The following is a 26,097-nucleotide window of genomic DNA, read 5'->3' as shown; positions in this document are numbered from 1 at the left end:
GAGAGATCTAGCAGGTTAGATCTTCAGAGAAAATGGTTTTCAGATCTTTGAGAATTTAGGCTAAAACAGTTTGCTAGAGGTGCCTTAGACGAACTTTTCCATTCAGGTGCTTCCTGACATGTTGTCCTACAAACCTTCTTGCACAACTAAACACTTCTGCATTGATTTCTTTCTACTGAGTCATTCTTTCTTCCTTGCCATTTAGTGATTATTTTGGTTCAGTACTTAGCTGTGTATTTGGACCTTCTCTTAACTCTGTTTCCTGTGAATGTATTAAGCACACAGATTTTTAACAGGGAGCTCTGAGCATACTGTCTGTCATAATCCCATGCTACCATGTACCCGAGCAGGACATGCTTGATTCAGAGGAATGTGATGGAGAGTCACTGGTCGCATCCATAAAAACAGCAAATCATGCACCACTGAGATGCACTGCCTGTTCAGTGGGGTGCAGGTATTTCAGCCAGGCTTTGCCAGTCTGGTTTCTTGGTGCAAGGGCCTCACCCCCTTTCCTACAGCCTGTCGTGGCACTTGTTGGTCCTGTACACCATGAATGAGTCAACTTGCTAAGTAGACAGAGGCTGATGCTGTCTGCAGTAGTCAGTTGCAGGGGCTCAGTGAAGGGTTATGGAAAATTCAGCACAAAGGAAAGCACAGGACCACATGGCTCAAGCTGCTGGGAGAGGGAAGCTAGGAAGAAGCAGGGTGTCCCTGTGGTGATGGAAAGATCATCTGTCTTGTAGTTTTGCGTACTGTTTCACCTGGGCTGATGTCAGCCATGTAAAAGCTGAACATGTAACATCTAGTTACCTCTGGATATATATCCACCTGTGGAGCAGGAGCCTACAGCGGTGCTTAATGGCAGATCTATACACCCAGAGCTGCTAATAGCAGCTGGAGCTTGTGTCAGCACCGAGACCTGGATCTCTAAGAACTGACTGTAGAGGGAGCCTATGCACCTTGTTTTTAGTCTGCTCAAGTTCTTTCAAAAAGCTCATGTTTGCACCTGATATTTATTTGCACCATGAGAACTTATTTTATAACTGAGAGAAACAAAGTGTACTTTACGGTTGGCTCACATACTACTAACACATTTTTCTTAGATGATAACCACACTATATTTGGCAAAGCCCTCTAGTTTAAGATTATTTGCATCTAGATCCAAAAGTCACAGCTTGAACTCATTTCTTCCTTGAACATTAATTACCACCTAGTATTGTGCAACCTAGGAATATCTCCCTTGGTGACAAAGACAGCTCAGTCCACAGTTCTTACTCCTCAGCTTTTGCCATGGCACAGGGCATGACGTGTTTCTGGAGTTTGTCCTCTGAAGGTTTCATTTCTGCAGTCATGAGGTGGCATGACTTTTGCCAAGAGCAGGAACATGCCGAGCTCCTGTACCACTGGCATTTGGCCTCATGGGCTGCTGGGGCGCTGTGTGAGCACTGTTTGGGCCAGGATGAGGATGCTTGAGCTACCCAGGGAGAAGGAGCTGGTCCTTGGGCAGCTTGGCTTGTTGTGAACCTGTGCCATGGTCCCTCGGGTCCTGTTACTTTGATCTGACTTCCCAAGGAGATGGCAAGGTCACCCCACAGTGTGCTTGGGGTTTGTAGAGCCGCTCTTATCAAAGGGTGCACTGATAACAGGTTACTGAAGTGAGCAAAGGAGTCCAGGCAGCCCTGTAACTACTGGCACAGAGCCTGGAGGGTGTGCTAGGCACTTCAGGAAAAACACACAGGTTTTCTTAAATGCTGATCAGAGAATTTTCCTGAGCCCACCCATCCAACCACTTTATAAAATTCCTCCAAGAGGTGTCTGGAAGGATAACTACGTCTATCAGCAGAGCCAGGGATGGAGCTGGCCAGACCAGCCTTGCCAGCTCTGGGATGTCACAGCACAGGTACAGCACATGCCATCTGCAGTCATCCCTGTGTCTCTACCCAGCCTGACACCTCAGCCACCCAGACTGGGAAGCCCATGGCTCCCAGGGCTTCAGCTTCCTGTTGAGCAGCCCTGTGTGACTGCAAAGAACAAGCCCCATCCCAAACGGGTTTGCAGCCTAAGCCTGAGGTTTGTTACTTCCTTTGCATAGTTGAACTACTGATACCTGCTGTAAAGGTAGCAGGACCTACCTGAGACAAGCTGTGCAAACAGTATAGGTATTACAAGGCTAGATCCTATTCAGAGGACTTGATAAACAACTGAGGATGGGGTGAACTGGGGACTGAGGCTGCATCATAACATGCATTTCTGCTGGTGGTGAAGGTAGGCTTTGCTGTCACAACATACTGGGTAACTGCACCCAAAGCCACCTGTCAGGGGCTGAGGTGGTACCTATTTCGCTGTTCTCAGCCTGGGCATGGCCACTTCTGAGTTGGTTTAAACACACTGACTCCTTCTGTCCCATGTGTAGAAGCTTTTTTTGGACCAGCAGCTCTTCAGGAGTGGGAGCTGCTTCATGCCTGGATAAGAAGGAAGAGGCAAGTTAAGTAGGTTTCATGTGAAGTACAGCTCAAAAAAAGCTTGTGAATTCGAAAGGGAAGAAAGAAAAAAACATAGGAGAAAGCAAACTGGCAAGTAGCAAGCAGGTTTGCAGTTTGGAACTGGCCCTGTTTCAAGACTTTAATATGTAGTTAATTACAAGCATTTAATTTTGCAGTAAAGTCTTGGGAGTGTGATTGCTTAATAAGTTCCTAGATTACACATATCAATCACGTACTTACTGCTGTGCTCAGACAGGGTATCACAGCTGCACAGCATGGTGTAGGGCATGGGGCCATCCCTGGCACCTCACCAGGCTCAGTGAAGGAGCAAAAGAGGTGGCAGGGGCAGAGGCTGTCCTGCCTGCAGGTATCAGAGCAGGGATGTCTCCTTCCCACCTCCATAGGTCTCTGCTCCCAGTGCTGCTGCTGTGAGCAGCCTGGGAGGAGAGTGAAGGTGACAAGGGAGCAGCACATCTCATAACTATTTCCATCATCAGGGGGCTCCAGATTCCTGCTTTCTGGAGCTCTGTCCTGGCCCATGCCTTTCTCCACCTCCACAGTGGGAATGGCAGCTACTCAGAGGTGTCCCAATGGGAGGGGGAGAAAGGGATGCTTCCCTGAGGGGTGGATGGTTGTGTGAAGAAGATGGTGACCCTGTGTCTCATCAGACAAGGCTGCTCTGGGACAAAAAGTGTTCTGGACATGGGAAGATGGACAGGAACAGGAGGGCATGAGGAGAGATTGCTCTTGTCCTTTGAGACCAGTTGCTCCCTATTGAAGTTCCCTAACTCACCTCTCTGCCCTGACTCAAACCCCTGTGACAGTCCCCTGTGACTCCTCCTGCTACCCCTGTTTTTGGCCCAACCCCTTCAGAAATCCTGTTTGATCCTTGAGGCAGTAAAATACCATTACCCAGAGGACTGGGTTTTCTAAACCCAGCCCTAATAGAGTAACAGTTGGTATAACATTATGAGAACTGCTTTTTCTGAATTTCTGACAGCCTTGCTTCTTGCACATCACCATGCAGCTGTTAGGATCACTGGTGTGACTGTGGTCTAACGAGAGACAGGCAATTACAGAATTCCCCCAGCTACACCATGCCAGAAGTCTTCAACTTCAGTGTCATTATGAACAATATTCTTGGATTTTCCATATGGTCCTCAGCTAAAGCATCATTCTAGCACTTCTGTGAAATAAGTAAACACACCTATATCTCCTGGCATCATAAATTGCTTTTTAAATGACAGAAGACTTGGAATCAAACACACAATACTTATTAAAAAGAACACTAAAGCAGTTAATACTGACCTAGGAAAATTGTAATTGGGGATCAACCCAAATTAAGCAATAGATTTAAGGAAAGGCTTCTTGACTCTGGGTTTGAATATTTTTTTTCCGAATGCAAAAGGAGTTCAATTATATTTCGCAAGCTTGAATCTTTGGGGAATTAAGTATCATAAACACACAGCTGTGATGCAGTTTGTCAGTGTTTGTTTACACGATTGTTATTAGTCTGCACATTTATGTTTTTAAAAGAGCTTTCTGCTCAGCATGAAATGAAGCTATTTCTTCTGCTCACATTGCTTGAAAAAACAGTCCTTTTGTAGCTGAGAAATGACACATTGGTCTGTGAGATGTCATGTTCAAGCCTGCTGCCTCTGACATCCCAGGTGCTTGGAAGTAGAGGAGCTCCCAGTAGAGGAGCAGGTATCCAACACTTCTTGCTATGGCAGGTGGTCCAAAGTTTTCCCTTCGGGACAAGCTAAAAGTTCCTGCTCTCAAGTTTTATTTCCATTTCTTAGCTTGTGTTGTAAATGTTTGAGTTTTGATATCTTGTAAGTTGGTTTTGTGAACATTTGGGCATCTCTCTACACTTCTGAGAGACAATGAAATATACTGATGACACAAATCCACTTGCAGCTGCAAATGAGGTAATACAAACACAATAAACACAGTTTCTCAGGGTCTGCAAGAGTAAAGAAAACCATCAAGAAGCAATGGCAAGAAGGCGTCAGTAGTTTAAGTCCAAAGGGAACATATAGACCCAACATTCATAGACAGGCCATCAGCCTTTTGTAGGGAATTCGGACTGAACTCCACCAATCCAACATGAATGCAGACAGCCCTGCTTCACTTTAGCCCCAGGACTGCTGAAATTTCAGTGGGACTAGCTAGAAGTACACTAAAGAGGCTGGTCAGAGAAGTGAGGGGAGTCAAGGATAAGGACACTAGCTAGCATGCAAATTTGAAGCCAAATGCATACCACATGAAATAGGAAATAGAGAGCAATGTTTTCTGGTCGAGTCTTCCCATGCTAATTGTCCATCTGTGCTGCCCAGTGGGCATCAGTGCTCCCTTCCCTGCTGCCATAAGTGCCTTCATAATGGCCTCCACGGTAAGAAATGAGGCAGTAGGTGGACATTGGTGGTGGAAGAAGCAAGGAGACAGTGATAGTCACCATCAGATATCCTGTTTGGGGCAGTGGTAGGTGAGTCACATGCTTCAGTGAAATGTGACCCTTGAGCACTGTAGGGTTGATTGGCTCTTCAACAAGCATCTTTTGAAGTGAAATATCCATGGGAAAACTGAGCCACTTTACAGCTAAGGGAGTGGGTGGAATGAGATCATTGAACTTGGCACTTTGTACGGGTGAAAGATAAACCCAGCATGGGGACGCTGCTCAGCCAGAGCAGGTCCACTTTTGATTTGGGAAGAATTGGCTAAGTGAAGGCAGGCGAGCTCCCTGTGAAAGAGCCATTCTCAGTGGACTGAAACTAAGACATGAATTCAAGCAAGTTAAGTGACTGCTGAAGCTCAGCTTGTTAATCAGATCAAGATAAAAGCAAGGACAAAGTGTAGGAAGCATTCACAGAAGGAGCCACAGTTTCAAACAGTAGAACAGCAGCATGTCCCTGTGTGTGTGTACATGGGGGCAGTGTGTGTGCAGGCAGGGTCTGGCACTACTCAGCAGGTGATGGCGAGACAGACTGCCCATGCCCTGCATGGCCAGCCACGCCGGCACCACTGGTCCCACTCTGCTTTCCCGAGACTGAGGCAGCAGAGCTGGCAGCACTGGCAGTTTTACAATGCACAGGCAGCTCTCAAGGGAGGTATTTTGGACTAAGTGACCTTGTAAAATGCATGTCCTTACTCTCCTATGGAGCAAGCTGCCCATTCAGTACAAGAGATTACTGATAACTTCTGAATTATTGGGCTGCTCCCATAAATACAAGAGTAAGTGGCCTATGAGTATACCAGGAAATTGTGAGCCTAACTTGTCATTAAATTATCTCTGAGTCCCTAAGGTTGGAAGTGGGTGGGAGGAGTGGTTAGTCATACCTGTGGAGATAGCCAGGTGAGTGGCTATTCTCAGACACACATTCAACAAAGTATGTAATGCACAATGCCTGTAATACTGTTGGGCCAGGTCACAGCTATATCACAGAGATGTTAATTTTTAACTGCATCTGCCCCTTGGTAAGAGCAGAAGATACTGTGATCTCAGCTTTCCCTCCTAATTTCAGGGTATGTTTCCTCTGCAACCTGCAGCCAAATTGTCCCACACCGGTGACACCAGTGCTGGTTCCCGGTTCAGGCAGCATTCAAAACTGGCCCGGAGCCCAGCTCATGTTCCTGTCAAATGAGTGCACGTGACATAGGATCTATGCCAGCTCTGCTTTTACATTAGTTTCAAGGCCAGCCCTGGCATGACAGTTCATACCCAACCTGCAGATAGGGAGGGACCTCAGCCAGCACGGATACTGTTATGTCTCTTCAATACTTTCTGGCTAAACCATAATCAGCTGAGCATGTTTATGCATCATCTTTACCCAGCACTAGCAGCCTTACAGCCACACTGACCGCAGACTCTGTGCCTGACGTTGCTCCTGGTAGCACATGGGCACTCCTGTGCATCAGGCACTTCTGGTGTGTGGGACATGTGTGGCTTCACTTCTTGTTTTCTTGAATGCCACAGGCCAAAGGGAGTAGCAGATAGAAATATAGCCATCAAGGACAACACCCAGCAGGAGTTTCAGTCAGTTTGGGAAGGTAGAGCTCAGCAGAGACTCCTTTCCCAGGGTGGATGTACTTTGTGGTGGTTCACACACAGGTGCTCTGTTGGGCTGATCTGTGCTTCCAACAGGCCGCAGAGCCATGCCCAATGAAAAATAAATCTGACAGATACTGAGCAGGGAGAAATACACTGCAGACTTCCAAACTCTGACATTATCAAGAACATCCTGTAATACTTGTGTGTGCTCTGAGATAATTACAGGTGGCAATGGTTAAGAGGAAAGCTTTCAAGTGAGTCATATGATAGCACACAACAACTTTGTTTAAACTTCAGTTTGCACTGTGATTTTCTTGGAGTTCTCAGAAACAGTGAAATCTATGAAAAAATAATCTCAAAAAAATAATCTTAAGAAATAGCCCCTTGGTCTAAATGAAACTGCTGCATAGGAAGTGAGAAGTTAAAACCTGTCTGAAAATTTTCAGAAGCTCCAAAGGAATGACCCAAGGTTTTCTAAGCAGGCACCAGGAGTGATCAGAGACACAGGCTGAATGAGAGGGTACAGGAATACCATGTCCCTACAGATGATATATGAAAGTGGTGGCTGTATTAAATCTGCTCTAACAGTCAACAATGCTGAGTTTCAACATTATTTATCTGTACTTGAAAGTGACAGCCACTGGATGAGCAATTGTGCTTCCCCTTACTTCTGCAACCTCATTAGTCCCCTCCTGGGGACAAGACTTCCCTGCTCCCATGGCATGGCAGCTGGCCAGGAGCCTGTGCTCAGGTGGTTCCCACCACACCATGGCGACACCTGGTGATGCAAACCCCTGCTCTGACCCTCAGAGCTTCTTGAGTTCAGTGTGACGTGGTGAAGGTTTTGCTGTTAGAAAGATGCCACTCTGTACCAGTCTGGCTGATGCCTGTGTGCACATGAACTCTTACAGGGTTTTCTCTCCATCCCTGCACCTCATTTTTCTCCTTGGTCCCAGGGTCACACTGCTCACATGTTGTGTCCCCATAAAGGCTCACTGCATTCCTGCTTCTTCTGCAAACACTCCTCACGATTGAGTTTTTCTAGCCAGGGGCCTTTGCCTCAGGTCTTGTCTTTCATCAAGTCTCCACAAACAAGCCATCACCTCAGTGATGTGCCACCTTGTCTGTCTGCTGTCACAGTCTGCTACCACTGCCAGCCAACAGTGTGGCACCACTGAACCAACAAGCCTCAGCCAAAGGTGGGCACACCCAGGCACACACACACCTGTGTATGCATGCATACATTGTTTGTTCTTTCCTCTGAGAAAAATGAATGGTAAAGGGAAGGCCACTTCTGCCAGGAGAGCACCAGCTGCATGCCTGACCTCACCACTGTGTCATGGGCACCACAGCAGCAGATGTGGTGTAAGGAGGACACAGTACAGCAGCTTCCCTGTCACGCCTCTGATGTAATTTTCCTCTGCTCAGGAGAACAACTTCTGAAATACTGCCCTCAGGGACAGTCCTGGAGACACTTCGTGGGCACTCATGGCTTTCATGAAGACAGGTTTTTTCTACCCCTAGGTTGTGGCTTGGCATCACAATGCTGACAGTCAGAGCTGCCTCCTGAGCTGTTCACAAGGAGGACCAAGGAACAAGGACACCTCCTGCCTCTTTAGCCCATCAGGAAGCCCTTCTCCTCTCATGCCCTTTGGTGAGGGTCTTGCCCAGGCTCTTCTTCTGCTAGGAGCCTTCAGAGGTGGCTGCAAACCTCACTCAGCTTCTCTGTAATTACTCTATGGCTGCAAAGCATGGGAGGAGTTGAAGGCTGCATCAGCGGGGAAAAGGATGCCTGGATGCCAGTGTGAGCTGTGGCGGTGAGGACGGAGCCGTCTGTGGCTGCCACGGTTCTGGGGAAGGTGGCACAGTGGAGCCTCTGCCCTCAGGAGGAGGTGGAAGTGATCAATGCAGAGCCAGGCATGACCAGCATTCCAAGGAGATGATCACTTTCTCCTCTGCCCCCTGACTTGTCCCATCTCTTCCACAGCTCCTCAGGGTCTGCACCAGAGGAGCTCAGCAGCTCTCCCATGGAGAGCTGGCCCTGCACTGTCATTGTGCCAGCTAAGCTGTTCCCTCTGTGCCTGCTGCCTGCTTTGCACATCTTTCCCTTTGACCCGCTCACATGGGTGCACAGAGTTTTAAGCAAGTCTTTGTTCCACAAGCTGCTCTTTGCTCTCAGCAAGGCCAAACCCACCTTCAGGCAGGGAGGGAAGCAGAGGCAGCAGCAAATAGCAGCCTGGGACAAGAAGAAACCAAGGAGCCCTGGCGAGAGTGAGCAGAGACTGCCAGCCACCTTGCATCAGAGCAAACTGGCAGCAGGCAATACTGTGTCCTCCCATGCCCTTTTCCTTAACCATCTTCATCCCTTTCCAAACAGGCTGTCCTGTTTGCTCTTAACTCCCAACCCCAGTTCTGCCAGTTTAACAGTGGTATGTGGTATCAGTGGCATGATTGCACAGAGTATAACCTCTGCACTTTCTACCTGGGTCATCAATTCCTTTAAACTACTGCTTCCCTTTCACCATATACTTAATCCTCCTCTTTTATGCAATTTCTCATGTTGCTACTTCACATCTTCTTGTGCAGTTATTTTGTTTGTGTAGGTTCGGGTCAGAGCTGCCCTTTTTCCAGGGTGCCCCAACAGAGTAAGCTGTGGTGGCTTAGCAAGGCCAGGCAGGATGGGGCTCTGAGCAACCTGGTGACATCCCCACCCATGGCAGGGAGGCTGGAACTAGATGACCTTTAGAGTCCCTTCCAACCCAAGCCATTCTGTGATTCGATGGTTCTGGGACAGCCTGGAGGTGAGTGAAGGTTTGTCCATCTCAGGTATGAGCGTGACAATCTCTCATGGGGGTTAGACCCACTGCCTGGTGAACAAAACTGGTGTGGCACCCCCACGGCATGCAGACAACAGGAATAATTTTGCTATTTGGCACTCCCATATCTTTTTTTGCACACACAGAGTATTTTTTGACAAAAGCATAAGAAAGCAGAGCAGAAGTCAGGCAAACCCAACTTGCATTTCCAGGGGAATGAGTAAGTACAGGTGACACAGACTACTGCTGCTTGGAGCTTTGCAGGGAAAAAGAAACACAGAATCATCACAGATTGGTTGAAGCTGGAAGGCACTTCTCAAGATCACCTGCTCCAGCAGGTTTACCTAGAACAGGTTGCCCAGGATCACTCCCAGATGGCTCCAAGGGTGGAGATTCCACAACCTCTCTGGGCCGCTTGTTCCAGTGCTCAGTCACCCTCACGCTAGAACGATGTATCCTCGTGTTCAAAGGGAACATCCTGTGGTTCAGCCTGTGCCCACTGCCTCTTAAAACATGCTTCTCAAGAATGTGCTGTAATCCCTTCCTGGCAAAAACTCTTCAGCCTCTGTACACAGAAGTCTGGACACAGCCCGAGTCAATGAACCTCTAGAAAATCTTGGCACAGTATGAACTATCAGGGATCACAGCTGGGACTGTGGTTGCAAGGCCTGAGGCCTCCTTATATTGGTCACAAGGCTAGAGTTTCCTCCTGCACTGCTGGCTTTATGGAACAGGAGAGCAGTGGGAGCAGGGATTTCTCATATTGTACACAGAGGTTTTCAAGTTTCTGGTTTTGTCCAGAAGCAAACAGGGCTTTCCTGAAAGGTTCATTCTCAGAGGAAGGAAAACTGAAGTGGAGCAGAATAATATTAGAACAAAGCATCATGTGACGGAAAAAACAAGAGAGAAACTTCCCTGGATATAGAAAAATCAGTGAAGGATTAGCTGGGAACACCTTAGACTTCCAGAAGATAAACAAGGCGAAAAAAGCTGACATATTGCTTACCAGTGCCACCTGTCTGAGCAAAAGCTGTTACCAGGAGGAATTTGAATGAGGCATTACTGGTTCTTTAGTACAAATTGCCATTTTAATCATAATGCTGGAAAGAAAGAAGAAGAATGATTTTGAAGCAGAAAGAGTTTGGTGAAGTTGCCTTTAAACATCCCCCAAGCTGGGATGAAGGCTGGGAGAGTGATAACCAGGGCCTGCCAAGCATGAGGTGTGTGACAGACAGCCTTCCTCGGCTGCACAAACTGCTCCAACAGCTGTAACACCTTGCACCCCTGCTCCACCAGCCTGTGCTGGATGGGGCAGTGAGTGGGATAGGCTCTGCCCCCCTCACCCCATGGGAAGGTGGTGAGGTCTGCAGTCCTACTGCAGATGAGGAGAGGGTAAGGTCCATGCTGGTGCCTGCTTTCTATGCAGAAACATAAATGTCTCCTTGGCTCCACTGGCCCAGGAGCAGTTTGCTGTTGTACACAGGACTGGAGGAGGATAGTAATTTGAGATGTCCGGATGGTGCCAGCTGCTGTACTGATGCGTATATGGAAAGTATATGGTAATGTTGCTCTTTTCATTTATTAAACAAACCCAAAGTAAGCCCTTTTTGCTTTTCTTCAGCTATCATTTTGCTAAAAATACCGTATGAACTAATCCTCTAAATAATCTTTTCATAAAGTTCATCTCTGAATAAGTCTCCTAAATCTAAGTTTCAAGCAGCTGGCAGTTTGTCCAGGAACTTCTTGTTTACTGAAATTGGTCCGTTCCCCATGTCCTCATCTCAGTGCAGAAGAGCAGATATGTGGGACTGGCTCCCCTGAAGGATGGATGGTGGGCCTGCACCCAAGGAATGCTACCCACCCTGGCAGCAAATGGCACAATCCCAGACTTCACAAAACCTCCCAGAGTCCCCACTCCACTGCAGCTGGCCAGCATGGAGCTGGGGGAGCAGTGGTGCCATCCCTTCTCTGTGGTTGATAATGTCCCTTCATCCTCCAGCAGCCCCAGTTCTTGGCTATGGCATGGCTGCAAGCATTGAGTCAAAGGCTGCACTCCTTCTGCTGAGACCAGCTGCCAAGGGGAGCAACCTTGCAGCAGGAAGAAGTCTTTTGCAGACGATGCCTTCCAGTTCCCGGTGCCCCGGGCTTTCCATCTGCTGCATTGTGGTCACACTGCCAGGGACCACCTCTCCAAGTTTCCTGGTCACCGTACTCCCCTTACTTAGGGTTTTCTGTTAAGGCCTGGGTTTGGTGACTGAAAGCTCAGCCTATAAATACAGAATTCATCTCAGGGACTTCCTTTGCCACCTACCTGGGCCATTTTACCCGGGCCAGCTCCCCACAATACAGGTGTTATGTTTTCCATCCAGTCACTGCAGAATTGTTTCATGGGAAAATGGATACAACTGCTGCATCCTTTTCAGATATACTCAGCTTGAATGGCCTTTGTTTCAGTTCATCTATTTGCTTGGGGTCTGGGGATCTTAGACCAATGTAAACAATTCCTTCATTTTCGAATTTGTTGAATCATCCTTGCTTTGCGTCTCCACATCAGATATTTACATCGTTATGTTTTTTGTTTAAATACACTCAAATACACCCAGGAACATTCACTATGGAAGGGAAAATAAAATAAATCCTGTGTAATAAATATACTGACATTTAAAATTAAATAAACATTAAAACAACTGAGTAACTGAACTACTCTGTGGTAGGGCCACATACCCAAAAATGCCCATTTTAAGTAGTGTGCTAAGAGCTGGATCATGAACAGAGAGCATGTTCATCCAGCTAAGCGGCCTGATGAGAGTAGTCTGGTCCCTCTTCCTATTAATAAAGCATGCTAATAAAGCAGGAGGTGAGAACCCAGCCATGAAGAATTCCTTTGGGTTGGTATTGTGCAGTCAGGACAAAGGACATGATGTTATAGCAGAGATAAACTACAAAAACAGGGTGAACTATAAATAGATTGTAACTGCTAAGGGTTTCCAAAAACGACAGGGAGAATAGAGAAAGGCACTGAGGAATTACTAGTTCTCATCCATACTTCCAGGATGACTTGAACTTTCCCTGGTCCATTTGGAGCATGCTGGGTCTCTGCTGCTGCTCTGAACTCACCCTGATCCTGTAGCTTTTTTTAGTTTCTGCAGAGCTGTTTCTCTGTTCTTTTTCAGTGGCATTAAAAATAACTTGCAATTGTCTTGGAAAGACAGAAACAAGAAATCTGTTGAGATTAGATAATTTTTCACATAAATATGAAGCATATATTTGTTCTCCCATGTGGACTTGATCAACTAAATGTTAAGGCTCATGGGGTATTTTGAACCTGAATTCTCTTCTGCAGCAGATCATACTGCTTCTACCCAAAGCTGCCCATAAGATGGACAGTAGTGGTCTAGGGGGATTTCTCTGTTACTTTCTTCTTACATGTATGAATGCTGGCATTTTTGTTACACTGGCCACCTTAGTGGTCTTTTACATTCTCAAGAGTTCTTAACCAAAAAAATGCAATAGAAAGGCCACAAAAAAAGGCTTGTTTGGAATAATGAATGTAAAAGTAAAACTGAGAAACAGTATGAAAGTAGATAATAAAGTCTAATATTAAAAACCCTGGTTTCGTGTGATTTTTTTCCCCCTTTTTTTAATAGAATTCCCCCTTCAGAAATAGCTAGGCAAGTAGATAGCTAGAGAGGGGCACTCTCAGAACTCTTCATTGCACTGACACCATCCTTGATAAGATTTAAAAGTTTCATCTTTATTCTCATAAAATGGACCTAGAAACCTTAAAGGAAAGTCCTTTTCTTATTATTTAGAAATGTTGGCTTCCAAGCTTAATGGAAACTGAGTCATAGGGGAGGGATGTGCAACAATGAGGAATCACAGACAAAACTGAGGTGATTTTTACTGACTTTCCAAGCAGAAGTTGAGGCCCGTGCAGCTGAGAGAGGAAGCAACCTTGTGATTTACACCTGTCTGATAACATGAGAGGGAACATTTTCATTTTATTAGGCCTTTACAGCCATCTCTGGAAATATACTTTGTTTGTTCCATTGTGTAAAATACCCTCTGGTGAACTTGGCTTGTCTTATCTTATAGCTGAAATGCTTGCTTATTCTGAGTCATTAGCAAGGATCCTGATAAAAATTCTGTGGAATTACGGCATATTTATCTGAACAGGAAGGTAGAGCCTGGTGTAACCTCCTCACTGGCCGCCACTGTGACCGGGTGAAAAGAAAAATGATGAGGGAAGCCACATACAGACTATGAAAATGGATGTGTAGGAACCCTTTATCCTCTGGCTGCCTTTCCTTCAGCTGGCCTTGAGGAAGCTGGTGAGCCCTTTCGGTTCCCCAGCCTGTCTCAGATCCTGAGCTGAAATCCTGGCAAGCAGGTGTTCCCACACATGCGTGCAGAGACACATTGCTGCTGCTTTCCCTCAGTATGCTGAAAGTCAGTGAGGAAGGCTATCATCTGCAAGCACACAAATGTGTGGTACCTGATCTTCTCCAACAGGCAAAGATGAGTGGTATGCAACCACCATGGGGCTGAAACAGCGCTGGGTTTGGGTAATAAAGCACAGGCCCAGCAGCATCCCATTTGCCTTGAGCAGAGACTGCTTCACTCCAAGAGTGAGCCTGTGCAAGGAAAGGTGTGGGGTGTCAGGGAGGGAAACCTGGTGGCTGCAGAGGGGATCAGCCTGGGGGAGCCTCAGGGGCTGTTTTTTTCCTCATTTCAATTTTCCCTTCTTTCCCCATGTGTCTATTTTCCTCTGCTGTTTCAGCTGCTGTCTTAACAATGAGTACAGATTCCCCTGGTTGTTGTATTCTACAGTTCCAAGTACTACAGTTATTTATATTTGTTCCTGGGATCAAGATGGTAAAAATAGCTTGCAGTCCATGGAAATAGTGAGGGAGGGGAGTATAATATATTGTGCATTGCTTTAATGGATTGCCAAAAGGTGGAAACCCTGTTGATTGGAATTGACTCTTCCCACGTCTCAAATTCAGCCTACAGCTTCCTAAGTTGATCTAGAGGCCTGGGAAAGGACATATTTCATTGAGTACATTTGCCACCTTTTAGAAAGAAAAAGAGGAAATCTGGAAGAGGAAGAGGGAGATAAAAGAAGAAGATGAAAGTGGGTGTGGGAGGAAGAAGAAAGATCAATAAAGCAAAGGGAAAAAAGCCAACAGCAACAAAAGCCAAAATACAGGAACTGTCAGAGAAAAAGCTACATGTAATTTAGTGTCCTGACCTGGAATGTAATTGTACCATGTGTGGGAGAGGGGAGTCTCAGCATCTCTAACTGCCCCATAAAGAGGTCTCACTCTGATCTTAAAAAATCCACTATGTATTTAGTCTCCAAAACCGAGCTCTGATATCCTTTCTAATTCCTGCCATCTTCTGCTGTGAACCAAGCCTTGCCATTAACATCTATGCAATGTGCATTGAGCTGCTACTGCCTGGTTCCCTATTGCAGTCTGTGCTGTGGGGTCACCAGTGAGCAGAGGCTCAGGTAGTCCTCAGATGCAGGGCTGTGGAGATCCCCACCCCTTCTCCTGGCATGGAGAGCGGAAGAAAAGGCTGGTGTAGGCAGTATCCTGGGCCTAGGTGTGAGGCTGACTGGTTTGCACCCCTGCTGCTTAGGGCTATCTATTCTCAGCAGTTTAGTCTGGGGGACAAATATTTGGTACAATATGAAGCTGCATTAGGCGAGATAACAAGCAGGGTGGATGGCTGCTGCCCAAGCTTGTTCATAGGCACTCTTTTATTTAGCAAGAGGATTGCGTCTGTATGGATCTTAAACCTAGGTCATAGTTTTCTGCAGAACTTTATCAGTGCTGTTATGTAGGATGGTGCCCTCAAGTGCCTGCAAACTGGGTGATGTCACCGCCCCACTGCTGACAGTGTTCCAAGAAGGATTTTGAGGTTTTTAAGTGATTATCTGATGCACTGGCAGAGGTTATCCTGGGTGTTGCAGTAAAGTTTTAACTTTCCAGGATTCAGTCAGAGCAGGTATTGATCAAAATGTCTCATGCTGTCATCCAGGCATGTATAAATGGTCATCTAGTGCCACATGTGTACAGGGTGTGTATGTGCCTTCCTCTCTAGACTACATAGTTTTCATTCCATGTCCAAAATAGCTGTGACATTTGGGCTGCTAAACAGAGCTCCAAGTGAAGATGCCTGTGATTGTAATTTAGTTGTACTTCTATATCTCTTTCTTCTCTGCTCCCCTTTCATCACCACTTCTGCATCTGCTCTTTCCCTGGCTTGCTCTGTTTGCACTCTTCCCCCTCCTTCTTTCTGTTCTCCACATCTATTTTTACTGCTTCTGTTCTTCTCATCACTCAACATCTTCCTTGTCATCAAAGAGCATAATATTTTACTGTATGCATAGGCTAGAATGTTTAAAATGATGACCCAGAGATCTGTTCTCAAAGATTTAAATCATTCTTTCCATGAGGTTACAGTTACAGGCTTTGTGTACAAACCCATTATCCTCCTGTCCTTAGATGTGCTCAGCTGCCACAGCACATGAAGCTGAAGTTCATGGAAAACCACACAGAAGCTAGGAATTGCTTGCTGTGGAATAAATGCACTAATGCACACTCTCACGCATCTGCCACTGGGATATTTCAGATTTCTTTGACAAACTGGAGTCTTGCAGTACACTGATATGGTGCCAAACACTGATAAGCTGTTTTTGGACAGAGGACTTAAAATACAGGTTAACACTGGGAAACCAAGGTTGCTATGACATCACGTATGCCAGGCAGTGGAAATGATTTTACTGAATGAGTCCTTGACTCTATGACCAGCAGTGTAGCTGCAGGGAATGCTAGGGAGAATCCCAGATGTCCTCTGCCATGACCTTAGCACTGGTCCCTCCCAGGCTTTCTGGCTTCTGGTCTGACAGACTGCAATGCATGTGCTGTGCATGACCAGAGCACAATGGACAGGGATGTGTGAAATTCGACAATGGGTTACTAGACCATGCTTTCTTTTAGGGAAGACAGTAACTCCAGAAGCAAGGTTCCAACAGTGGACTGAATTCTCCCTCAACTGAATCTGGTCTAGCTCCACTGATTACCAAAGAGGTGGCCACAGTAATTACATCAATGGATTTCTGAAAAAGGTGGAATGCTGGGCACAACTATGTTGGTGCAAGGGGACTAACCCTCATGATTCAGAGTTGAGCTAATATTCTCTATGTAATAGTAGAAGGTGTCCCTGCCCATAGCAGGGGAGTTAGGACTAGATAATCTCCAAAGTCCTTTCCAACCCAAAGCATTCTATGATTCTACGGTAATATTCAACAGGGATAAAACCAATATTTTTTTATTGGGGTAAGGCTTGAAGAGCAGTGGGTGTTTAATACACCCTTGGTCGGATCTGTGAGAGCAGCACACAGCCTGATTATCAGGCTCTGTCCACATTTCTTCTCTTTATGGTGTTCCCTACATAGACAATCTCCTCCCCAGTCACTGGAAGCTGTTGGAATAAACATAATACCTTTGACATCTCAGCATGATTGACTTCCTAGTTAGCCCTATTGAGATAAAAGAACTTATCTTGTTTGAAACCAGCCATCAGAGTGTTCCCCATCTCCACCTGGACCCAAAGGTGATACATTCATGGCCTCTATGCTTGAGTACTACAAAATAGCATAACCAGGCATCAAACCAAATTCCCTCAAAAGCATATTCTGATGCAAGCACAGGAGTGCACCCACCTAGAAATCTGCATCTCTGCTGAGCTCACACCACAGTATCAGTTTTCATGCCAGATAGCCTGTATAGTAATCAAAGCCTTCCTTGATTTGCACCTGTTTTTAAAATTGTATTTTGTTTCAAAACCGTAGACAACCATAGTCAAAGACATCAAGTCAAAGGTAACCAAAGACAAGGCATTGCAGGAGGCATCTTTGATAGGTCCTGTCCCTCTGCTCCTTCTCACAAGAGAATTGAGTTGCCATGGACCTCATGATCCTGAGGTTCAAAAGACCCCACTATTGCATCTCTGCTTTGATTCATGGTGTTCTGTGCAAGATGTGCTCACAGGCACACAAAATGCACCCTGGTCCTGGCTCCCTCTTCCCTTCCCCCCCTCCTCAAACAGCTGAGTAGAAAAGTGACTTAATTTGTTTTCCATTCATTTTTGATAAAGAAACACTGCCATTTCTCTTTTAAATATTTGAGATATTTTTTTGAATAATATTTAACAAGGTCATATAAAAGCCTTCTTGAACAGATAGATCAAACTTCAAGAAAAAAGTCTTGGATTTTGGTTGCAGTTTGTGACCTTCACTTTATTTATGCTACAGAAGGAAAAGACCCTTGCGAATTAAGTGTATACAGATGCCGAAGTAGTGCCTTGGAGAAGTAATTAAACTTTGCCAGAGTATTAATTTCTATTTGTGGAAGGAAAGACTATAGGTCTTTTAAAACAACTTTCTTCCGGCCTCTGCCATCCTGCAGAGAGCCTGCATCACTCACTGATGCTTTTTGCAACAGCTTCTGTGCTCTTTCCTATTTAACTTTCAGCTTTATCCTTGCACCTATTAATTTATCGCAGCCGCTGCGGGAGCTGGCCTTTGCAGCTGGCTCGTCCCTTAAGGAGTTAACCGGGTTTATTGCATAAGCTGTTTAACATTCGGAATGAATAGGAAATGCACGCCCCTCCTCTCCTACAATCTGTTTGTTGGCTTCAGCTCGCACTCCTCCCCGTCTGTGTGTAAGCCCAGTGCCACTTGTCGTGCCCTGAGTCTCCTCGTGTGTGCCTGGGTGTGTGCTGGGTGTGCGCCTGCATGTCCGCCTGCCGCCGAGTCCCGCTCCGCCTCCGCTCATGCCACCGGCAGCATCCTGGTGTCTCCGTGCCTGCCTGTCTGTCTGTCTGTGCGTCTGTGTGTGCTCATGAGAAGAGAGGAGCGAGGGGAGGCGAGACCGTCACGTTTGTAGGAAGTGTCAGCAGCCGATGCGAAGTGTGAAAGAAAACTCTGCCATCTCTCGGGCTGCTGCAAGTGGACAGACCACCTCACATAATGCCATCTTTTGATGAGGTTTTGAAGGAGGCCGGGGAATTTGGAAGATTTCAAAAGAGGGTCTTTTTCCTCCTTAGCCAGACAGGCATAACTTTTTCTTCCCTGTTCGCCAGCGTAGTTTTCCTTGGGCAGGCACCAGAGAACTTCTGGTGCAGGATCCCTGGGGCAGCTGAGTTAAGTGAACGATGTGGCTGGACACTGGAAGAGGAACGAAACTTCACGGTACTGCCCCTGCACCTGGGGAACAAGTCCATCAGTGGGGAGTGCGAGAGGCTGGATGTCACTTGGGACACCTCTGTCAGCTGCACCAGCCCGCTTGCCCGCTATGGCAATCACAGCACGGGCAACCTGCCACTCGCCACTTGCCACGATAACTGGGTCTATGAACAGCCCCACTCATCTGTTGTCAGCGAGGTAAGGAAAACACCCATCCTCTAATCGGTGGTGTCTATCCTGGTGTGGGATTGCAGCAGTAAAATGGGATTGCCAATGCAAGGGTCATTGCTTTGCTGGCTGGTTTTCCTTCCCAGATTTATTTCATTTTGAGTCATGAGCAAATCGGGACAATGAGTATGATCAAGTGCTGGCATCAAGCTTTTAGGGAAAGGTGAGCTGATATGAAAGGTGGCTATTCAAAGCCAAGTGCCCAAGCAAAGCCAAATATCCTGAAGAGATATTGCTCTGTCTGTAGAGGAATGTCAGATTAAAACAAAAACTTAAGTCCTTGCAGCTGAGGCTTCTGCTGCTCAGTTTTGGGCCAGCAGCTTTGGCGGTGTAAACTCCAAGGGTACTCTATGACCTGGATCAATGTAGATTATCTCTTCTCTGTATTTCCAGTATTGAATATTTAAGTTTGCAGGTAATAAAAAACAACAGGTGGCAGACTGCCTATCTGAGATCCGGCAGGAGTCAGCAGAAGTGATTGTGCTTACTTAAGAAAAACCAAATGCACATTTCTGCCCAAAGCTGACATTCATGCTTTTCCTCAACATCAGTGTCAGAGAACAGCAGGCTATTGTCACTAGTGGTAAGCACTGGCAAGTGCAGTGATTTTTTTAATGAGGCTGCAAAAGGCCATTGCAGATTCTTTCCTAGGAGATCCTCTGTGTAATCTGTAATTGTGCCATGGATGTGCTGTGATTTGGCTCCAAAATACAGTCTGCACTCTAGGAGTGTGTATGTTAGGGTCATTTTGACAGCAATTGTCACCCATGCAGTGATGAAAAATACAAAGTGTGCTTAGAGGGATTGGCTCAGAAATCATCAAGGTGCACTGCAAAATGTGTCAGCACAGCTGAGGGCTCTGGTTCCTCTCTGTCTCAGGAGCCTCCCACTGTGCTTACACCGGAGCTGTGTCCTCCGAAACACAGAGCAGGGCACAGCAGGCAAAGCCCTGAGCAAACACTGAAAAGAGATGCCTATCCCATCCTTTCAATTCACCATCCTTCTCCCATCCAGCTGGAACTGCTGTATCCACTTGCAGGCTTCAGGCTGTCCATTCCCTGAGCACCGCATGCAACCTGAGCAGCTTTAGCCAGGGTCTATGCTCAGGAGAAGAGAAATCAGAGCACCTGACTGGCCCTTGAGCAAAGGTTCAGAATTGGCTTTTGTGTATGATCGATGAAGTCAAGGCTGCTCAGAGGGCTGCAAATGACACGCAGGGAGCTGGTGTCAAACTTTGGTCCCTAATAATGATGTATATCTGCCCACATTGGCAGTGGAAGGTAGGGCTGGGTGGGCAGGAGGCCAGATGGTGCCTGGGAGCTACAGCCTGGCTGTGGAACAATCCATGGGACATGGATGTGGTGGGAAGTTTATACTGCCACCTCCAAGGCACCTCTGCTGGGGCACTGTGAGGAATTAATTTTAATTAATTAAAATTAAAAATATAGATTCCTTTTCTGTTGCTGTCCCTTTTTTTTCCTGTTCAGCCTTGCTATAGGTGAAAGCATGTAGGTTGTATCTGTAAGATCATGCTCAGAGTCTGTTTATGGCAGCACTTTGTGTATCAACAGATACACTGTGATTTTCCAGCAGTGATGAGTACAGCTATGGGAAAAGGAAACCAGTATTTGTCTTGCAGCAATAAATGGGAGAGAAAGGTTCAATGTTCTCGGGCAAATACCTCATCCATCTTCACCTTCTTCCTCTTTTCTGCTGGGGAGACCCTTCAGGGCCAGGGAAGGGAGGAGGGATGAAGGGATGCTTGGGGAAAGCACTTCCCACCTGTGCTCCCAAAGGTGCATATTGGGAAAACCATGGAGTAACAGTCTGCAAGGAATGACAGGCTGGGACTCTCTCTCCCCTGTGCCAGGGCAGCAGGTCCCACCATCGGTGTCACTGTGACTCCTAGAGGTACTTTTGCTGGCCAGGTCCACCTTGGATAGAGGCTGCTGGGCTGTGACCTGTGCCACTTGGAACCTCTTCCCAGTTTTGCAACATTTTCTGGATAAATCATATCCCACGAGGCTTGATTTCTTCATCTAAAAAGGAAGCTTGTGGCATGCATGTCCTGACTCAATTGCTCTGAGATCAGCTACTAAAAGGGGCTTCATATCTTATTAATGAGTTATATATCCAGCAAAGACAATTTAATTCTCAGATTTAATTTAACCTCTTTTTTGCCCAGCTGAGTCTCTAACAAACCATGACTCAATTTAGGCTCTGTTTAATTAGCTCACCAAAGACTTGTTTTCTTATCCATCTACTTGTAAGTGCTTCATTTTGCCCGTGTGTGCAGAGATGTTTCTTTCAACTAAAGATTTATGGCATGTCTTGTTGAATCAACAGTGGAAGGGACTAGGGAGACAAAATTAAAAGGATGAGTTACAAAACAGTCTCAGGATATACATCCAGGGAGAAAGAGAGAGGATGGGGGGAAAATTCAGTGTGCTCAAGTCCTTCCAGGCTTATGGCAAGCACAGGTCCAGTATGAATTTGCAGTGTGACAGGGGATTCAGAGGACAAAAGCAGGCATATAAAGCCTTCTCTGAGAAAAGATGTCACATAACACCACAGGTCTGGCAGCCAAACCACAGGCTGTTGCAATAAGTTCTGAGCACCCTTCAGATGATAATCATGTGGCTGGATGGACTGATTCATGAGAAGTTGTGAAACGAATGGCATTGTGGTACCTGACTTCACTGCTCATGTTGCTCACTGGCCATTCTCTCGTCTTAGATAGTTGTCTTATGCAAAGATGTTCACAATAGCATCAGCAGAAGGAAGCAAAGGAAAAAAGGGGAGTGTGGATTGATAAAAAGCACACACTTCTCTATATATAGTACTTGGGGTATCTGCTGCACCACCTGCTACTGCAGGACTCCTGAGTCTCAGTGTTGGGGTAACCTCAGTGAGGTTCTGGGAGAATGTACAGGACTTTCCTCCTTCAGCATTTGAAGAGAAGAGCAAATTGTATTAAAAAGTCATCACAGGACCAACACATGGCAAAGCCAGTGACCTTGTTCTAGTGATGGGCAACACAGTATTGCTAAAGATTCCCTCTTAAAATCTTCCTTTGGTGTCCAATGGGCTCTGACAATAGGTCCCTACTTCTGCAGTGACATGGCCAAGGGTGTCTGTTCCATTGCTTTAGGTCAGGCTTTAGGTCAGGCCTTTCTGTGAGGGCAACACAGGTTTGAGTAAGTTGTCACTGGTGCTGCACACAGAGATCTGCACTGTGTTGGAGTTGAGCAAAGCAGACCTGGGTTGACATAAATGTTTCGAGATACCATTTTGAGACACAGCTGCACTGAGGTGGTGGATCTGTGCAGAGGACCTTCCACTGCCAGAGGACCTTGGTCTGGTTTAGCTGAGCATGTCTTGCCCATCTCCCTGTGAAACTGCATCAGCAGCAGGATAGAAATGCAGTGGCTTCTCAGATTTTTCTTGGAGAGAGAAGCTGACAGGGTAAATTATCAAGGTAAATAGATTCCTGGCTCATGCCAGCTGGTGCCATCTGAAATGATGCTGGTCCCAGCAGGTGGCTGGCACTGCTCAGGAGGGAGGGCTGCTGACAGCAGCAGCTCTTTTAGAGGGAGGAGGGAAGGGAAGGGCTGTGTTTCTGTGCAGTGGATGGAGATGGAGAAACAACAGGTGTGCTGGGAGGCTGCAGTGGACTGGGGGCCACAAACTCATGCTCTGGCCCAAGGGTCTGGAGGGGAGCCCAGGTCACCCCCTGAGCTCTGTAGCACTTGAAACAAAAAGTGTTTTGCCTGCCAAGACCTGCTGGGTGAGCCTTGTGAAGGACCCATGTACCCAGGACATACCAAAGTCAATAAACCTAACTTTTCAAGGAAACTGTGCTGAAGTTGGGATCACTGATCTTTAATACTGCCAGGCTTTGGCACTGTGTACTTTTAACCCTGAGGAGACAAATCTAGTACTTTGTGACAGGGTGGCTGAAAATAGTGTGCAAAGGGAGAGCTATTTTCTTCAGACATTTTTGGCATTGATGACTCCTTGAGGCATGGGCATGAGTTACAATTGCAACTGCAATGAAATGGCCTAAGACGCTGGAGGAAAGGAAGAGGGAGGTCTATGTGGTCATCAGCAGCTACAGCACAGCTGGGCCTATTTTAGACAGCATTTATTTCAGCCTTTGTTGGCAGGAGTTGAGCAGAAGGGACAGTTCCCAATATGTCCTGTCTGCAGCAAGTCTTCATGCTGTAGATGATGTCATTTTGAGACCTAACAATAATTTGTTGCTGAAGTGTGAGGTCTGAGGAGGACAAATGATCATCTGAACATAGCCTATTGCACCTGCTGGGAATCAATCTTCTTACTTCTCGGCTTGCCAGCCACCTCAGAAAATACCAGCCAACATTTGCAGAGAAACCTGTAAGGCAACAAATATTGTTTGTCTCATGGTTTTTACAGTCCTTCAGAGAACGAGATAACATGTCAGTCAAACTCAGGATGGAGAAAGCACAGCTGGTCCTTCTGCTATCCTCCTCCAAGGGAATAAACAACTCAATTTACCCTCAAATTGTTGATCTAGTGTGACTGCTGTTATTGGCATGGCAGTATATCCTGACTTATTTTCACTGTCATGATGGGATTAATATTAATTAGGGAAGGGAAAAGGGAAAAGGGCACAGAGAGCAGAGGGAGCAGCAACTGCTGAATTTCTCATGAAGCTCTGACTAAGATTTGTCTGTATGGGAGGGGCTGGAGCGGTTGCTTGCAGGGGTTAAGCCAATGGGATGGTGTTTCTTCCATTGCCATCAAGCCCACTGGTACTAGCTGGGGGTTTAATTTTTTTCTTATTATTTTGCGGACAGCTGCTGCTTTTCCTCCGTTAGGAGATGAAGAGTTTCTCCACCTCCCTCTTTTTTTGGCCCTGAAGAGACAGAGAAAAAGGAGGAGGACAGAACAGGTTATTTGTCCTAGGATACTCAATGAATGAGGTGATCCAAATGTCAGGGACACAAAGGTCATGGGCCTTCAGTCATGCACAGCAGAGAAACTTAAAAAGCTTTCAAAGCTAACTGGTCCCTCAGGCTCTGAGTCCCAGTGCCCTGGCAGCAGGGTAGTGACTGACTCCTCTTGTCCTGTTAAGTGCTCAGCTTGAAACAAGACACGCAGAATGACAGTTGCTTCATCCCTTAGCACTCTGAGAGAAGCTTTAACAGAAAGAGAAAAAGAAGGTAATTTCTCCCTTTCCACTGCACTCCCTTGCAGAGGGGTTTGTTGCAATAAGGATGTGGGAAAGCTAGTAGTTTGAAAGGCCAGTGGATGGGAGAAGAGCTGCCCAGAAACAAATAAGGAACATGCAGCAACAGTCAGCATCTCCCCGTGTTTCCTTAAACTATGAATATCTCACTGAACCATTTGTCACTGGGAGTGAAAGGGTAAACCAAACACTTTTTGGTCACTTGTATGAATACCATTTAAAACGTGTCTGGGCTCTGGACATGCTGCTGCAAATGGGCTGGGGAATCACTGTAAAAGTTTATTGATCATAGAGTTTAATCCATTGTTTTGTAATTTAATTGTAACAGGCAGTAAAGCTCTTCAAAACTCCTACCCAAGGCTGCTACATTTTGAGGAGCTTTTAATGGCATGTTGCGATTTAAAACAATATATTTCTACAGGGATACGTGTGCTCAAGTAAATAAAGGTCTCTCAAGTACCAGGAATTACAAGTTTGTGCTTACTCTGTAGGTCAAACTTAAATGGAAAATGTTTGCCTCGTTTCAAAGCTACGAAGAAAGGAGAAGTTGCCACAGCCCCATATTTCTCAGTCATTAGTCATGTACAAGCTCATCCAGTTGCCACTCTTTCTTACGCTGATTACACCACTAATGAGCTACAGGGAGCCAGTGCAAAGCCTCTTCCTTCTCCTAGAGAAATCTCACTCAGGTGGTTTGCTGCTCCTTTATAGATCAGTGAAGCACACCAGTGCTGTTCCTTCCAGTCATGCCACTGCTTCTGTAAATCTGAGCATCTCGTTGATGTCCAAGCCTCAGCAGATATGCAGATATTCATGACAAGGATGTATTTCCAACCAGCAGTGGATGGCTGCATGGACTGCAAGGCTGGCAAGGAGGACAGAACTGTTTTTCCCATCTGTTAAGGACACTATAGAGGAATTCCGGAAGGAGCTGGTTCCTGCTGCCTGTCTGTGATGGCAGCACCTCATTTCTGCTTACAATGGCAGCTCATCGTCAAGGCTAAGAGAAAAGGAGTGAGGAAGTGGATTGTTTACCACTTTGGGCAGTTTTTCAGTCAGCTCCCTAAATGGAAAGGGTCGGTATTCAGGTGCACAGTGGTTTGTGTCCTACAGTGGATAGAAATCCTGCAGGTGAGGGCAGGACTGAATACAGAGGTGAGTTGTAGGGCTGTGCTGGGTGCCTGCACTAGAGCAGTAAGAGGCTTGGCTGAGAGCACAGCAATGCCAGGAAGGGGATGTGCCCTTAGCTGGAGCTGGCCAGCTGAGCTAGATCACCTGCTTGGTGATTACAGTGAGGAGCCAGCTCGCTGCGTTCTAACAGGCTTTACTTTGCTGTTTTGTATCCTTCTCCCCCCGGCTGCATGGCACTGCAATAAATGCTTTAGCATTTTTAGAAGTGTAAACACCAGCCCCTGCATGGATGGGCATATGAACGTTCAGAAACAGACAGGAGGCACCATGCCACTACCTTTTGTGGAGGCTGCTAGCAAGGAACATGGGAAGTGTTTGGTAGGGGTGTCATACAGGAGGACTAAGGACTAACTGGAGGCAGTCTGAAAACGTGGGTAAACTGTTGCCGATGATTTTTGTCCAAGGGAAGCATATAGGGATAACTTTCAGGCACAACCAAGCCAGGTCACAGCTGAAGCAGTGAAGTGGGTCTGACATGCAGCTTGGATAAAGAAAAGATCTCTGCGGGGCGTTCAATTCTCTTTTAAAGGTTACATTCCCCTCTAAAGGTTATGTTTGCAAATGAAAAACAAGACATTAGTGGGGTGATGACTTCAATGCTAGGTGTTACTGTCAAGCAAACAGAAGTGCTTATCTGTACCAGAATTTATTTAAATACTTAGAAAATGGCAAAATGCAGGACTAACTTAGGAGAACAGTTAGTGTATTGTCACTAATCTTCAGGAAGAGCCCACAGCTCCTTTAGAAGTTTTCTGTATGTTCCTATTTCCCAGAATATATACAATATTTGATGATATTGTTAGTGTAGAGGTAGTTTCAGCTGCTGCATAAATCATAGGAAA

The 26,097-nt window shown here is 46.3% G+C and overlaps 1 protein-coding gene across 1 annotated transcript in view; it reads left to right on the top strand.

The window, feature by feature from the left end:
• Positions 1-18,055: 18,055 nt before the first annotated feature.
• The window catches only part of SLC22A3 (solute carrier family 22 member 3), a 30,056-nt gene continuing 22,014 nt past the window's right edge, over positions 18,056-26,097 (top strand). The window contains exon 1 of the mRNA XM_048299447.1: positions 18,056-18,804. Coding sequence (XP_048155404.1) covers positions 18,391-18,804 — 414 coding nt within the window. The 5' untranslated portion in view covers positions 18,056-18,390. The remainder of the gene's footprint in view (positions 18,805-26,097) is intronic.

The sequence above is a fragment of the Corvus hawaiiensis genome, chromosome 3 (genome assembly GCF_020740725.1).
Source record: "Corvus hawaiiensis isolate bCorHaw1 chromosome 3, bCorHaw1.pri.cur, whole genome shotgun sequence".
NCBI lineage: Eukaryota > Metazoa > Chordata > Aves > Passeriformes > Corvidae > Corvus > Corvus hawaiiensis.
The sequence above is the reverse complement of the archived record's forward strand: the minus strand, read 5'-3'. Positions and strand labels throughout refer to the sequence as shown.